Source organism: Rutidosis leptorrhynchoides, chromosome 4 (genome assembly GCF_046630445.1).
Source record: "Rutidosis leptorrhynchoides isolate AG116_Rl617_1_P2 chromosome 4, CSIRO_AGI_Rlap_v1, whole genome shotgun sequence".
Taxonomy (NCBI): Eukaryota; Viridiplantae; Streptophyta; class Magnoliopsida; order Asterales; family Asteraceae; genus Rutidosis; species Rutidosis leptorrhynchoides.
Genome location: NC_092336.1, coordinates 156,542,445 through 156,559,866, shown reverse-complemented (window position 1 = coordinate 156,559,866; position 17,422 = coordinate 156,542,445). Strand labels below are relative to the sequence as shown.

At 36.4% G+C, this 17,422-nt stretch overlaps 1 protein-coding gene across 1 annotated transcript; it reads right to left on the bottom strand.

Moving 5' to 3' along the window:
- Positions 1-14,215: 14,215 nt before the first annotated feature.
- Positions 14,216-15,058, bottom strand: LOC139841159 (uncharacterized). Its single transcript, XM_071831391.1, has 2 exons — positions 14,936-15,058; positions 14,216-14,848 (listed from the first exon to the last, which is right to left on the bottom strand). The coding sequence occupies exons 1-2, from the start codon at positions 15,056-15,058 to the stop codon at positions 14,216-14,218; spliced, it is 756 nt and encodes a 251-aa protein (XP_071687492.1).
- Between the last annotated feature and the right edge of the window lie 2,364 nt (positions 15,059-17,422).

The following is a 17,422-nucleotide window of genomic DNA, read 5'->3' as shown; positions in this document are numbered from 1 at the left end:
TATACACTCGATCGGACACGATGGGCGGGGTATTTATATGTACGAATAATCGTTCATTTAACCGGACACGGGAATGGATTAATAGCCACTAGAATAATTAAAACAGGGGTGAAATTACATTCAAGGGTAATTGGTGTAATTGTTAACAAAGTAGTAAAACCTTGGTTTACACGCAGTCGATAACCTGGTGTATTCATTAAACAAAGTATTAAAACCTTGTTACAATTCGAATCCCCAATTAGTTGGAATATTTATCTTCGGGTATAATAATAATTTGACAAGGACACTTGCAATTTATATTTATGACTGATGGACTGTTATGGACAAAAACCAGATGGACATATTGAATAATCCAGGACAAAGGACAATTAACCCATGGGCATAAAACTACAATCAACACGTCAAACGTCATGATTACGGAAGTTTAAATAAGCATAATCCTTTTATTTCATATTTAATTTCCTTTATTTTATATTTAATTGCACTTCTAATTATCGCACTTTTATTTATTTTATTTTATCGCATTTTTAATTATCGTACTTTTTAATTATCGCAATTTAATTTTATCGCATTTTTATTATTCGCAATTTCATTATCGTTATTTACTTTACGCTTTAATTTAAAGTCTTGTATTTATTTTATATTTTACATTAGGTTTTAACTGCGACTAAAGTTTTAAAATCGACAAACCGGTCATTAAACGGTAAAAACCCCCCCTTTATAATAATAATATTACTTATATATATATTTGTAATTTTAATAAAAGTAAACTAATATAGCGTTGAGCTTTGCTTAAAGATCTCCCTGTGGAACGAACCGGACTTACTAAAAACTACACTACTGTACGATTAGGTACACTGCCTATAAGTGTTGTAGCAAGGTTTAAGTATATCCATTCTATAAATAAATAAATATCTTGTGTAAAATTGTATCGTATTTAATAGTATTTTCTGCTAAAATTTAATAACTATTTTATATACACCTCGTTGCACATCAGTATTCCATGTCTGGAGACGACTTCCTTCAAATACAGTCGTGCTAACTTCTCCATCTTGTCATCTTCTCATATTGGTAGGAAGTGTGCTGATTTGGTGAGACGATCAACTATTACCCAAATAGTATCAAAACCACTTGCAGTCCTTGGCAATTTAGTGATGAAATCCATGGTAATGTTTTCCCATTTCTATTCCGGGATTTCGGGTTGTCGAAGTAGACCTGATGGTTTCTGATGCTCAGCTTTGACCTTAGAACACGTCAAACATTCTCCTACGTATTTAGCAACATCGGCTTTCATACCCGGCCACCAAAAATGTTTCTTGAGATCCTTGTACATCTTCCCCGTTCCAGGATGTATTGAGTATCTGGTTTTATGAGCTTCTCTAAGTACCATTTCTCTCATATCTCCAAATTTTGGTACCCAAATCCTTTCAGCCCTATACCGGGTTCCGTCTTCCCGAATATTAAGATGCTTCTCCGATCCTTTGGGTATTTCATCCTTTAAATTTCCCTCTTTTAAAACTCCTTGTTGCGCCTCCTTTATTTGAGTAGTAATGTTATTATGAATCATTATATTCATAGATTTTACTCGAATGGGTTCTCTGTCCTTCCTGCTCAAGGCATCAGCTACCACATTTGCCTTCCTCGGGTGGTAACGAATCTCAAAGTCGTAATCATTCAATAATTCAATCCACCTACGCTGCCTCATATTCAGTTGTTTCTGATTAAATATGGGTTGAAGACTTTTGTGGTCGGTATATATAATACTTTTGACCCCATATAAGTAGTGCCTCCAAGTCTTTAATGCAAAAACAACCGCGCCTAATTCCAAATCATGCGTCGTATAATTTTGTTCGTGAATCTTCAATTGTCTAGACGCATAAGCAATCACCTTCGTTCGTTGCATTAATACACAACTGAGACCTTGCTTTGATGCATCACAATAAATCACAAAATCATCATTCCCTTCAGGCAATGACAATATAGGTGCCGTAGTTAGCTTTTTCTTCAATAACTGAAACGCTTTCTCTTGTTCATCATTCCATTCAAATTTCTTCCCTTTATGCGTTAATGCAGTCAAGGGTTTTGCTATTCTGGAAAAGTCTTGGATGAACCTTCTGTAGTAACCAGCTAGTCCTAAAAACTGGCGTATGTGTTTCGGAGTTTTCGGGGTTTCCCACTTTTCAACAGTTTCTATCTTTGCCGGATCCACCTTAATACCTTCTTTGTTCACTATGTGACCGAGGAATTGAACTTCTTCCAACCAAAATGCACATTTTGAAAACTTAGCGTACAATTCTTCCTTCCTCAATACTTCTAACACCTTTCTCAAATGTTCACCGTCTTCTTGGTCATTCTTTGAGTAAATAAGTATGCCATCAATGAAAACAATGACAAACTTGTCAAGGTATGGTCCACACACTCGGTTCATAAGGTCCATGAACACAGCTGGTGCATTAGTTAAACCAAATGGCATGACCATAAACTCGTAATGACCGTAACGTGTTCTGAAAGCAGTCTTTGGAATATCATCTTCTTTCACCCGCATTTGATGATACCCGGAACGTAAGTCAATCTTTGAATAAACAGACGAGCCTTGTAGTTGATCAAATAAGTCATCGATTCTCGGTAGTAGGTAGCGGTTCTTGATGGTAAGTTTGTTCAACTCTCGGTAGTCGATACACAACCTGAATGTACCATCTTTCTTCTTGACAAATAAAACAAGAGCTCCCCACGGTGATGTGCTTGGTCGAATGAAACTACGCTCTAAAAGTTCTTGTAATTGGCTTTGTAGTTCTTTCATCTCGCTGGGTGCGAGTCTGTAAGGAGCACGAGCTATTGGTGCAGCTCCTGGTACAAGATCTATTTGAAATTCAACAGATCGATGTGGGGGTAATCCCGGTAATTCTTTCGGAAATACATCGGGAAATTCTTTTGCAATGGGAACATCATTGATGCTCTTTTCTTCAGTTTGTACTTTCTCGACGTGTGCTAGAACAGCATAGCAACCTTTTCTTATTAGTTTTTGTGCCTTCAAATTACTAATAAGATGTAGCTTCGTGTTGCCCTTTTCTCCGTACACCATTAAGGGTTTTCCTTTTTCTCGTATAATGCGAATTGCATTTTTGTAACAAACGATCTCTGCTTTCACTTCTTTCAACCAGTCCATACCGATTATCACATCAAAACTCCCTAACTCTACTGGTATCAAATCAATCTTAAATGTTTCGCTAACCAGTTTAATTTCTCGATTCCGACATATATTATCTGCTGAAATTAATTTACCATTTGCTAATTCGAGTAAAAATTTACTATCCAAAGGCGTCAATGGACAACTTAATTTAAAACAAAAATCTCTACTCATATAGCTTCTATCCGCACCCGAATCAAATAAAACGTAAGCAGATTTATTGTCAATAAGAAACGTACCCGTAACAAGCTCCGGGTCTTCCTGTGCCTCTGCCGCATTAATATTGAAAACTCTTCCGCGGCGTTGTCCATTCATGTTCTCCTGGTTCGGGCAATTTCTAATAATGTGGCCCGGTTTTCCACATTTATAACAAACTACATTGGCATAACTTGCTCCGACACTACTTGCTCCGCCATTACTCGTTCTGACACCATTTGTTCCTTTCGTTCTATTAACCCCTGGTCCGTAGACCTCACACTTCGCCGCGCTATGACCATTTCTTTTACACTTGTTGCAAAATTTGGTGCAGAACCCCGAGTGATACTTTTCACACATTTGGCATAGCTGCTTCTGATTGTTATTGTTGTTGCGGTTATTATTGTTGTTGGGATGATTGTTGTAGTTGCTGTTGTTGTTGTTGTTGTTGTTGTTGGGCCGTTTGTTGTAGTTGCGATTGATGTTGCGATTGTTGGGATAATTGTTGCGATTATTGTTGTAATTGCTGTTGTTGTTGTATTGGTGATTCTTATCACCGTTTTCCTCCCACTTTCTTTTGACTTGCTTCACATTGGCCTCTTCAGCAGTCTGTTCTTTAATTCTTTCTTCAATCTGGTTCACTAGTTTGTGAGCCATTCTACATGCCTGTTGTATGGAGGCGGGCTCGTGTGAACTTATATCTTCTTGGATTCTTTCCGGTAATCCTTTCACAAACGCGTCGATCTTCTCTTCCTCATCTTCGAATGCTCCCGGACACAATAGGCACAATTCTGTGAATCGTCTTTCGTACGTGGTAATATCAAATCCTTGGGTTCGTAACCCTCTAAGTTCTGTCTTGAGCTTATTGACCTCGGTTCTGGGACGGTACTTCTCGTTCATCAAGTGCTTGAATGCTGACCATGGTAGTGCGTACGCATCGTCTTGTCCCACTTGCTCTAGATAGGTATTCCACCATGTTAACGCAGAACCTGTGAAGGTATGCATAGCGTACTTCACTTTGTCCTCTTCAGTACACTTACTTATGGCAAACACCGATTCGACCTTCTCGGTCCACCGTTTCAATCCGATCGGTCCTTCGGTTCCATCAAATTCCAAAGGTTTGCAGGCAGTGAATTCTTTGTAGGTGCATCCTACACGATTTCTTGTACTGCTAGATTCAAGGTTATTGTTGGTATGTAGCGCAGCCTGTACTGCGGCTATGTTTAAAGCTAGAAAAGTACGGAATTCCTCTTCATTCATATTCACGGTGTGTCGAGTAGTCGGTGCCATTTCCTTCAAAATAGTCAAATGGAACAAGTTAATCATACAGAATATTAAGAGTAGTTAATAGTATTTCGTAGCATAATATGAACTCATTTATAAAAGCTTTTTCTTCATATTAGCGTTTTATAAGTTTAAATTCGGGTAGTACCTACCCGTTAAGTTCATACTTAGTAGCTAATATACAATTCAACTACTACAATTCTATATGAAAAACTGATTATAATAATATTTCGCGTTCAAACTTTTACACAATATTTTACAAACTTACAATACCGCTTATTTTACATATAGCATGAAATATAGCACACAATAAATTTGATACAAGATGGTTGTGAAGATAATTCTAGCTAGTACACAAGTCGTTCAGCAAAGGCACTAAAGACACGTAATTCATACGTCCAGAAACAAGTTATGCATTCTGGTTTTACTAGGATTACTTCCCATCCTTGGTCTTGTGGAACATAACCGTTATGGCCGTTGATAAGACAGCGTGTTGTAACGTCGTCAAAGGGACGAGGGTTACGTAATGTCCAACAGTCCCGTAACAATCTAAAAACCTCATTTCTTACCCCAATTACCGACTCCGTCACTTGTGGGAACGTTTTGTTTAATATTTGTAGGCCGATGTTCTTGTTCTCACTTTGGTGAGAAGCGAACATTACTAATCTGTAAGCATAACATGCTTCTTTATGTTGCATGTTAGCATCTTTTTCTAAATCACGAAGTCCAATATTCGGATATATTGAGTCAAAATAATTTCTTAACCCATTGCGTAAAATAGCATTTGGGTTCCCCGCAATATATGCGTCAAAGTAAACACATCGTAACTTATGGATTTCCCAATGTGATATCCCCCATCTTTCGAACGAAAGCCTTTTATAAACCAAGGCATTCTTGGAACGTTCTTCGAATGTCTTACAAACTGATCTCGCCTTAAATAGTTGTGCCGAAGAATTCTGACCGACTCTAGACAAGATTTCATCAATCATGTCTCCGGGTAGGTCTATTAAAATATTGGGTTGTCTATCCATTTTGTGTTTTTATACTGTAAAATAGACAAGAGTTAGATTCATAAAAAAAATACTTATTAATACAAGCAATTTTTACATATATCATAAAGCATAAGCACACTATATTACATATATTACACCACACGAATACAACTATCTTATTCCGACTCGCTTGTTTCTTCTTCTTCGGTTTTGGTTCGTTTTGCCAAGTTTCTAGGGATATATGATGTTCCCCTAATACGAGCCGTCGTTTTCCACATTGGTTTAGAAAAACCTGGTGGTTTAGAGGTTCCCGGGTCATTGTTACAACTTAAGGACTTCGGGGGTTGACGATACATATAAAGTTCATCGGGGTTGGAATTAGATTTCTCTATTTTTATGCCCTTTCCCTTATTATTTTCTTTTGCCTTTTTAAATTCAGTTGGGGTAATTTCTATAACATCATCGGAATTCTCGTCGGAATCCGATTCATCAGAGAATTGGTAATCCTCCCAATATTTTGCTTCCTTGGCGGAAACACCATTGACCATAATTAACCTTGGTCGGTTGGTTGAGAATTTTCTTTTACTTAACCGTTTTATTATTTCCCCCACCGGTTCTATTTCTTCATCCGGTTCCGATTCTTCTTCCGGTTCCGATTCTTCTTCCGGTTCCGAATCAGTCCACGAATCATTCCAATTTATATTTGGCTCTTCATTATTATTAGGTGAGTCAATGGGACTTGTTCTAGAGGTAGACATCTATCACATAATATCAAACGCGTTAAGAGATTAATATATCACATAATATTCACATGTTAAAAATATATAGTTTCCAACAAAATTTGTTAAGCAATCATTTTTCAAGTAAACACGGTCGAAGTCCAGACTCACTAATGCATCCTAACAAACTCGATAAGACACACTAATGCAAAATTCTGGTTCTCTAAGACCAACGCTCGGATACCAACTGAAATGTCCCGTTCTTATTGATTAAAAACATTCCATATTAATTGATTTCGTTGCGAGGTTTTGACCTCTATATGAGACGTTTTTCAAAGACTGCATTCATTTTAAAACAAACCATAACCTTTATTTCATCAATAAAGTTTTAAAAAGCTTTACGTAGATTATCAAATAATGATAATCTAAAATATCCTGTTTACACACGACCATTACATAATGGTTTACAATACAAATATGTTACAACAAAATAAGTTTCTTGAATGCAGTTTTTACACAATATCATACAAGCATGGACTCCAAATCTCGTCCTTATTTAAGTATGCGACAGCGGAAGCTCTTAATAATCACCTGAGAATAAACATGCTTAAAACGTCAACAAAAATGTTGGTGAGTTATATGTTTAACCTATATATATCAAATCGTAACAATAGACCACAAGATTTCATATTTCAATACACATCCCATACATAGAGATAAAAATCATTCATATGGTGAACACCTGGTAACTGACATTAACAAGATGCATATATAAGAATATCCCCATCATTCCGGGACACCCTTCGGATATGATATAAATTTCGAAGTACTAAAGCATCTGGTACTTTGGATGGGGTTTGTTAGGCCCAATAGATCTATCTTTAGGATTCGCGTCAATTAGGGTGTCTGTTCCCTAATTCTTAGATTACCAGACTTAATAAAAAGGGGCATATTCGATTTCGATAATTCAACCATAGAATGTAGTTTCACGTACTTGTGTCTATTTTGTAAATCATTTATAAAACCTGCATGTATTCTCATCCCAAAAATATTAGATTTTAAAAGTGGGACTATAACTCACTTTCACAGATTTTTACTTCGTCGGGAAGTAAGACTTGGCCACTGGTTGATTCACGAACCTATAACAATATATACATATATTTCAAAGTATGTTCAAAATATATTTACAACACTTTTAATATATTTTGATGTTTTAAGTTTATTAAGTCAGCTGTCCTCGTTAATAACCTACAACTAGTTGTCCACAGTTAGATGTACAGAAATAAATCGATAAATATTATCTTGAATCAATCCACGACCCAGTGTATACGTATCTCAGTATTGATTACAACTCAAACTATATATATTTTGGAATCAACCTCAACCCTGTATAGCTAACTCCAACATTCACATATAGAGTGTCTATGGTTGTTCCGAAATATATATAGATGTGTCGACATGATAGGTCGAAACATTGTATACGTGTCTATGGTATCTCAAGATTACATAATATACAATACAAGTTGATTAAGTTATGGTTGGAATAGATTTGTTACCAATTTTCACGTAGCTAAAATGAGAAAAATTATCCAATCTTGTTTTACCCATAACTTCTTCATTTTAAATCCGTTTTGAGTGAATCAAATTGCTATGGTTTCATATTGAACTCTATTTTATGAATCTAAACAGAAAAAGTATAGGTTTATAGTCAGAAAAATAAGTTACAAGTCGTTTTTGTAAAGGTAGACATTTCAGTCGAAAGAACGACGTCTAGATGACCATTTTAGAAAACATACTTCCACTTTGAGTTTAACCATAATTTTTGGATATAGTTTCATGTTCATAATAAAAATCATTTTCTCAGAATAACAACTTTTAAATCAAAGTTTATCATAGTTTTTAATTAACTAACCCAAAACAGCCCGCGGTGTTACTACGACGGCGTAAATCCGGTTTTACGGTGTTTTTTGTGTTTCCAGGTTTTAAATCATTAAGTTAGCATATCATATAGATATAGAACATGTGTTTAGTTAATTTTAAAAGTCAAGTTAGAAGGATTAACTTTTGTTTGCGAACAAGTTTAGAATTAACTAAACTATGTTCTAGTGATTACGAGTTTAAACCTTCGAATAAGATAGTTTTATATATATGAATCGAATGATGTTATGAACATCATTACTACCTCAAGTTTAGTAGGTAAACCTACTGGAAGTGACAAGAAATGATCTAGCTTCAAAGGATCTTGGATGGCTTGAAAGTTCTTGAAGTAGGATCATGACACAAAAACAAGTTCAAGTAAGATTTTTACTCGAATTAAGATAGTTTATAGTTATAGAAATTGAATCAAAGTTTGAATATGAATATTACCTTGAATAAGAAAGATAACCTACTGTATATAACAAAGGTTTCTTGATCTTAGATGATTACTTGGAATGGATTAGAAAGCTTGGAAGTAAATTAGTAAACTTGAAGGGATTTTTGAAGTGTTCTTGAAGTGTTCTTCCTATGATGATTATAGCTTGATTCTTGAAGTGATTTTTGATGAAGATGATGATTAACTACTGGAAAATTACGTTCATAATAGTGTGTGTGTGTGTGTGTGTGTTGAGAGAGAATTAGAAAGATAATTGGAAGTGAAATGGAGTGAATGATGAGTGGTAATTGGTGAGTGGTGAGTGGGGTTAAAAGGAGTTCTAGTTAGTTGACTAGCTCATGGTAGAAGTTAAAATTGATTAGTCATACATGACATAATCAAGAGTGGAATCCCATGCTAGTTCCTATTGGTATATACCCATAGTAAGTACGTTTTGAAGCTGTATATAATACGGGTAAGAATACGACTAGAATTCTTGATGAAAGAAAAGAATGGAAAAGTAACTGTAACCATTTTCGTTAAGTATGAGTGTTTTGATATATGTCTTGAAGTCTTCCAAAAGTATTTTAATACATCTAAATACACTACATGTATATACATTTTAACTGAGTCGTTAAGTCATCGTTAGTCGTTACATGTAAGTGTTGTTTTGAAACCTTTAAGTTAACGATCTCAATTAATGTTGTTAACCCATTGTTTATTATATCTAATGAGATGTTAAATTATTATATTATCATGATATTATGATATATTAATATATCTTAATATGATATATATATACATTTAAATGTCGTTACAACGATAATCGTTACATATATGTCTCGTTTCGAAATCCTTAAGTTAGTAGTCTTGTTTATATGTATATAACTCATTGTTAATATACTTATGGAGATGCTTACTTATCATAATCTCATGTTAACCATATGTATATCCATATATATATCGTCAGGTCGTTTTTACAAGTTTTAACGTTCGTGAATCGCCGGTCAACTTGGGTGGTCAATTGTCTATATGAAACATATTTCAATTAATCAAGTCTTAACAAGTTTGATTGCTTAACATGTTGGAAACATTTAATCATGTAAATATCAATCTCAATTAATATATATAAACATGAAAAAGTTCGGGTCACTACAGCTGCTGTCCCAAAAAGTCCCAAATGCGAAAATGTTTGACCACTTCCCGACACATTTAGACTAAACGGTTTTCACAACATATTATAATAGATAAAACTAACACGTTCCATTAATAAAATTAGTTTTACGAAGACCGGGCCCACATCGGCCGTTTTACGACTTTCGTACGAAAATACAAGTTTTCAACCACATGTTTGTAATACAAAATAAAGGCCGAGCATGGCGATTGGGGATACGCTACTCAATCTTAATCAATCCAAGAGCAAGCCTTCTAAAGCAACTATGCAAGTCCACTAGTCCCCGCTTACCCGAGCCACCGCATCCAAGCAATCTATAAAAAAATGTCAACAACGAGAGGGTAAGCTAACGCTTAGTGAGTGAGAATATACTACATACATATATATATATATATATGCATAAAATGGACACGCCACACAATATCAAATAACACATACCGGATCATCCGAGCATATAGCAAGTAAAACTAAGCTTACCGTACAATTGCGATACCACTAGCTACAACATCAATGTAAGTTCACTCACAACGTTATGAACAACACTACCAAGCTACACCCGAAGGACTAGCTACAACACATCAATATCAAAACATAAGATAAAATAATATCCCCGAACCTACAACCCAAGGCTAAACACTTAACCTTAACAATAAGGTGACCGTATAACCGAGTCACCATGAATCCGCTCTAACCGAAATTCACAACTTACGAGAAGACGACCGTATAAGCCGAGTCATCATGAATCCACACTAACCGAGGTTCATTTCCCTAAACAATAAGATGACCGCCAAAACGAGCCATCAAGAACCTATATGTGAAGTGATCTCTATAACCGAGAACCGCTTCACCCAACCCGCACCCATCCTACACATACATATGCACATAGGATATTAACACTCACCTCGTCGTCTTGAATAATGCCACCGAAATAAACCGCAATCGCCGATGGAATGTACCTATTCCATTTATCACATAACAAGTAACACAATTAGGGTGGATATACAAATCAACCCAAATTGACTACTAGTGCAATTTTGACCCAAAAGCACTTCCAAGCACAAAACGCGCCCAAACTAACCAATAATCACTAACACAAGTGAGAATGATCCTAATATGCCAAACAAACCCAATCATAGGTGTTAAACACCTATCTTGCCCAAAATGACACTTAAACCCTACTTTTGACCTAAAGGAGTCAACATCGCGCCATTAGCAAGTTTTGACACCAAAACATATTTAACTCGGTTTTATACTTCAACTTAATCCATTTTAAGTTTATAAACCTTACTAAATCAACAATTGGGTCAAAACCGTCACCAAACCCTAATTTTGACCCATAGTCAAAATTAGTCAACCAAATAACCCTAAATGGGTTCCAATACTTCCATAATCACTAAACCTAGTGATTAAACCCAAATTCAAGTTCTAAACATAACCAATTTGTTCACCAACCCAAAATCCACCAACACTAACAATAAACCCGATTACTAGCATCACTAAACTCACTTCATGAGTTTAAATGGGTTTCTTAATAATTTAAGTTCAAACCCTAACTTTGAATATCAAATCAAACAATGAAATTCGGAGTTAGAACTTACCACAACAACCAAAACGTAGCTAGGAACGAGGTGAACAACTTTAAAACCCGAGACTTTGATCAATTCAAGCTCCTTCTTCTCTAATTCAAGCTCTCTCACTCTAGAACTCTTCCTCTCTCTCTAAATGTGGATGAGAGTGTTTGTGTGGGTGAGAAATGAGCTCCAATGGAGTTCTAGATCAGCTTTGATGACCCCAAACCGACCCTAAGTGAAAAGACCAAAGTACCCTTCATTTAAGCCTTTAAAAAAGGCTGAAAATTGCATCAGACGGGTTCAGCGCGCAGCGCCGAAAGGTGGAGCGCCGCTCCAACCTACAGGTCGGTTTTCAGAAACGTGTTTTGGCCATAACTTTTTGACCGTAGCTCCATTTTCGATGAATCAAATATCGTTGGAAATGTAATAAGATTTCCTTTCTAATGGTAAGGCTTTGAAATATCAACACAAACTTTATTTGGGGTTGAAAAGATACGTACACACCTTGTCACTTCAGACAACGTCCAGTTTCCTTCGGCGTTCGAGCAAGCAACACATACACTTCATACACGCATCGTACACCATAAATATATTATGTACAATAAATATTTGGGTCTTACATCTGTGCTAACACTTTTGCTTCAACCCACTTACTGAAGAAATCAATTGCAACCACCAAGAACTTCGCATTTCCTACACTCCTTGGAAATGGCCCTACTATATCGATTGTCCACTTACAGAATGGCCATGCGGATGATACTGTGATTAAATTATATTTGGGTAAACGCTGGACGGTTCCATGCCGCTGACAGGCATCACATGTTTTGATTACGTTTGATGTATCTCTGTAAATTGTTTGCCAATAATATCCTTGTCGCATTATCCGTCCAACCACAGTTCTATAACCAGAATGATGTGCACATAAACCTTCATGCATCTCTTTTACCACATCTATTGCTTGTTGTGGTGTTAAACATCTTAAATTTGGACCATTGAAGGATTTTCTATAAAGCACCCCATTTTTCAAGACGTAAAGCGGAGCACTTACTTTTATCCGTCTTGCTTCCGTGACATCAACTGGCAATGTTCCGTCCTGTAAATATTTCACATAGGGAGTCATCCAATATGGTGCTCCCTCTTCCACTGTTGGCACTACTACTTTTCATCAATTGATTTATCTTTCAAAACTTCCACCAAAACTTTCTTGTGCAAGTGATCAAATGTTAGTGTTGCTAACTTGCTTAAAACATGTGTCTTTTTATTTTTATTTCTTGATATTTGCACAACTTCCAAAGTTTCGAAATTTTTTGAAATTTTCTCAACCAACTGCAAATATCGTTTCATTGAGACATCCTTTGCTTCGAATGCTCTGTTGACCTGTTGAGCTACAATCTGAGAATCTACATATGCACGCAGATGCTTTATTCCCATTTTAAAAGCTATGCGGAGGCCAGAAAGCAATGCCTCATATTCTGCTTCGTTATTGGATGCATAAAAACAAAACTTCAGTGCATATGTATGTTCTTCTCCTTATGGACTTGTAAACACTAATCCTGCACCAACTCCTTCCTCACTGATGGACCATCAGTGTGCAATTCCCACATGTAATTAATGTTTGTGACATCTTGCGAATAATCCACCTTTTCTGTTGTTTTTAAAAGAAAATCTGCCAAAATTTGACCTTTAACTGCATGTCGTGGTGAGAAATTTATTTCATAGTCTCCCAATTCTATTGCCCATTTCGCTAGACGTCCTGACGATCTGGATTCTTCAAAATTTGCTTTATTGGTTGATCTGTTAGAACAAGAATTGAATGTGCTTGAAAATAACGTCTGAGTCGCCTAGCTGTGTGTGTTAAAGCATATACCAATTTCTCAATTGGCGGATAGTTAACTTCACTTTGCTGCAATATCTTACTGACAAAGTATATTGACATTTGTACACCATTCCATTCTGCGATTAAAACTAAACTAACGGCTTCTGTAGATGCTGCCAAGTACAAAATTAGTGTTTCCCCTGCTATTGGGGCAGCTAAAGTAGGCAATTCCTTTAAAAGTTGCTTAATATCTTGAAAAGCTGTTTCAGCCTCTTCTGTCCACATAAAATCCTTTTTGTTCAAACAACTTTTTAAGACCTTCATAAATGGTAATGACCGATCTGCTGCTCTAGATAAAAACCTTGTTAGAGCTGCCAATCTTCCATTCAAGATCTGCACTTCTTTCTTTGTTCTTGGAGATACCATGTTTTCAATTGCTTGAATCTTTTTTGGATTAGCCTTGATTCCTCTCTCTGTAACAATATGACCTAAAGATTTGCCTTCTTCTACACCAAAAGTGCACTTCTTGGGATTTAATTTCATATTGACCCTTCGTAATGATTCAGATGTTTCAAGAGTATCTCTGAGCATACTGTCTTCGGTATGACTCTTGATAACAATATCATCAACATAGGCTTTCACATTCCTGCCTATTTGATCTTTAAACGCTTTATCATTCACACGCTGATAAGTTGCCCCTGCATTCTTTAATCCAAAAGGCATCATAATGTAGCAAAAAAATTCCATCTGGTGTGTGGAATGCTGTTTTATCCTGATCTCGTATTGCCATTGGGATTTGATGGTATTCTTTGAATGCATCCAAAAAAGATTTAAATTGATATCCGCTGACGGACTCTACTTTTCAATCGATTTCTGGTAACGGGTAGTTGTCTTTTGGACATGCTTTATTTATATCTGTGAAATCTATACACATCTCCATGAGTTATCTGGTTTTCTAACCATCACTGGATTTGCTACCCATGTCTGGTATTTTACTTCCCTTAATATCCCAGCCTCCACTAATTTTTTAACTTCGTCCCTGAGAAATTTTGTTCGATCGGGAGCCATATCTCTTTTCTTTTGATATACTGGTGGGATATTTGGATTCACACCAAGCTTATGTTCAGCTATATGACGTGGTGCTCCAGTCATATCATAATCTTGCCACGCAAAAACGTCTAAATTGGTTGCTAAAATTTTGTAAAGCTTTTCCTTTGTTTCTTTTGCTATTGTGTTTCCAATAATGATTTTCTGATCTGGAAACTCTGGATTTGGTGATACTGACCCATCTTCATGAATAATTGGATTAACAGTTGTTTTGTGTATTTGTACACATTCTATTGCTCTTCTCCGTTCAGCGTATAGCGTGGCGATGCCAGCCGGTGTGGGAAATTTTATCATTCCTTGTACCGTTGACGTCACAGCTCCAAATGTCATCATAGCTGATCGTCCTAAAATGACATTATACTGTGAATTTGCTTTGACAACTAAAAACTCGATATGAGCTATTCTTTTAAATGGTATTTTTCCCAATACTACTTCTAAGACTATGCTTCCCTATGACCATGACAGATCATTAGCAAAACTTGCTAAGGGTACAAATGTGTCTTTTAACTTCTCCTTAACTCTTTCCGGTAATTATACAAAACAATGCTCATACATGATATCTGCTCCTGCTCCTGTATCAGTATATATTCCACCAACAACACAATTTGCTATTCGAGCTTCAATCACTACAGGAGCATCAGATGGATTAGTATTAAACATGGAAGGAAAAGCAATCAATTCCTGTTTCCAATCTTTTAATGCTTATGCTTTTCTCCGTTGTCCGGCTTGCCATGAGTGTATCATGTTTGCTTCAATAGGTATCGTTTTACGATTACGCCTTTTGGTGCTCTTGAGATTCGAGTGATCCTTTAGAACGGATGGCGCCATTTGTTGGTACGATTTTCCGTATGGCGGCTGTAAGGTACCAGTACAAGACAATAGCTGCTCAGCGTGTGGCGTATGATGTTGATTGATGTTTGCCTTCGAGAAATAATCTCTACAGATCCGGAATACGGATGAGAGATCTGTGGGGTGGCATCAATCAATCTGGGGATCAATCTGTAATTGATCCGTCTAGCGTATTGCTGCTTAGCGGCTAATGTGCGTTTAGAGTGAGAAATAACTGTGTGAGAGAGATAGTGTATTTCTCTCTGACTGGAGTTCAGATGTAAAATGTGGTGACCCAGGGGGTCTATTTATAGGCGCAGAATGTCCGAAATTCTCGGGATACACGTGTCAATTACTGAGTTGTTCTATTACACGAAATATCAGGATGGTCGGCGACGTGTGCTGACGTGGCTGCGTGTCGTTCACGCGCTGAGTTAAAGGGCTTAAGCATAGAAGCTGCCTGCACGGCTTACGCTTGACGTTGGGCTGCCTGCTGAACGCTGGGCGGCAAATAATGAAAACTGCCAAATTTCGTTATCTTTTGTGTTGTTTGATCCATTTTTCTGAATAAAAATGGTGTTTTTATACGTGTATCCCCTAGGATACACCATTAGTCCTGCTGCAATATCTAACAATAATGCCCAGACCATTGTCAAACTTTTAACGATACTGAATATGAAGAGTTGTCCCTCCATAAATGCAGTTTCTATCCCAAATTGATGAAATTAGGGAAATTTTGGAATTAAAATTCATTTCTCAGTTTGACCCAAGTAGGCACTTCATCATCAGTAAGATGGCCTAGACTTCATGGTTCATTTCTTTTATTTCAGGTTTCTGATTACAGAGTGTTTGTATATTACAGAGTTAAGTGTAGATTAACTTTTAAAGACTAGTAATAGGATCAGATCACTTGTAACGGTGCTTTACTGCGGCGTTTTTTTTTTTTTTTTCTCTTCATAATGCCCACAAGAATATTGAAGAAGAAAGGAAAGTTGTTCAAGCTTTCCTAAATCATAATATCTAACTCAGTTTGTTTGTATGCCCAGATTTAATGCTGTGGTGTTTAATTGGAGAGTACTGCTGGTGATGGTAGATTGATGCTGGTTCAAGCAGTAGCAGTTTAGAAGAATGTTCAAGACTGGCTGATTTGGAAGAGAGATCAGCCATATATGAATTACGTGTTTGTCTGTCATTGAATAATGTACGTGGTATCGGGTTCTAGTTAGACAACAGAAATATGGGATGTATATGTACTCACTCTAATACTTGAGAAGGCATTTCTGCCATAAGTAAAAAGAGAGAGTATAGAATGAATTTTTAGGAAAATATATGTCTTTTAGGGTTTATTATTTCATTCTATCACGTGTTTTTTCTAGCCTCACTTATAGATAGTCTTAGGGTTGTAGTTCTTTCTATCTATGAGACTAGTCGGCTTGTATTGTTTGGATAGGTTCTTTTCAAAGTTTCTTGTGATATATAGTTTCGGATTTTTCGCTAGAAAACTGCATACATATATCTACATATCACCATTTTTTCCTACATGCAATGGACCAAAACTGCGCGCGAAGAAACACGGTCAAGTGTCCCACAAAATCGACCCATCACGAATTCTCGAATATGTTGTGCGAGGGTGGAAACTAGGGCAGAAAATGCGACCTAGGGGTGGCGACTGTCGTCGGCCCATTCAGAGGGCGCTGAAGGCGGAATCCCGTTGGCAATGGTCTTAAGAAAATACTCCCTCCGTTCCATATTAATAGTCCACAGACAAAAAACACACAAATTAAGAAAATGTCATAAAAGTAATTTTCTGTTTACTTTCCAGTTCTATCCTTACTTTTTCTTTCTATTTTAATCCTATCCACATACATTAAGGGCATAATAGAACTTTACCTTATTATTCTTATCCATTTATGGAAGTGAACTATTAATTTAGGACAGCTCAAAATGGAATACTGGACAATCAATATTAGACGGAGGGAGTATGTAATTTCTTGTCCCCTACTTATAGTTAATTTATTTCATTTTAACGAAATAAAAAACTGGGGATGTTTTACTTGAGTTATTCCATGACTATTTTCGCCTCTTTCCGTAGTCACCTCAAAATGTATTGTTCATAAGTGAACTTGAGAGCTCTCTGAGGAATCAAAACGCCAACTACCATGTCATTTTGTGATGATTCCTGTAAAATGATATAAT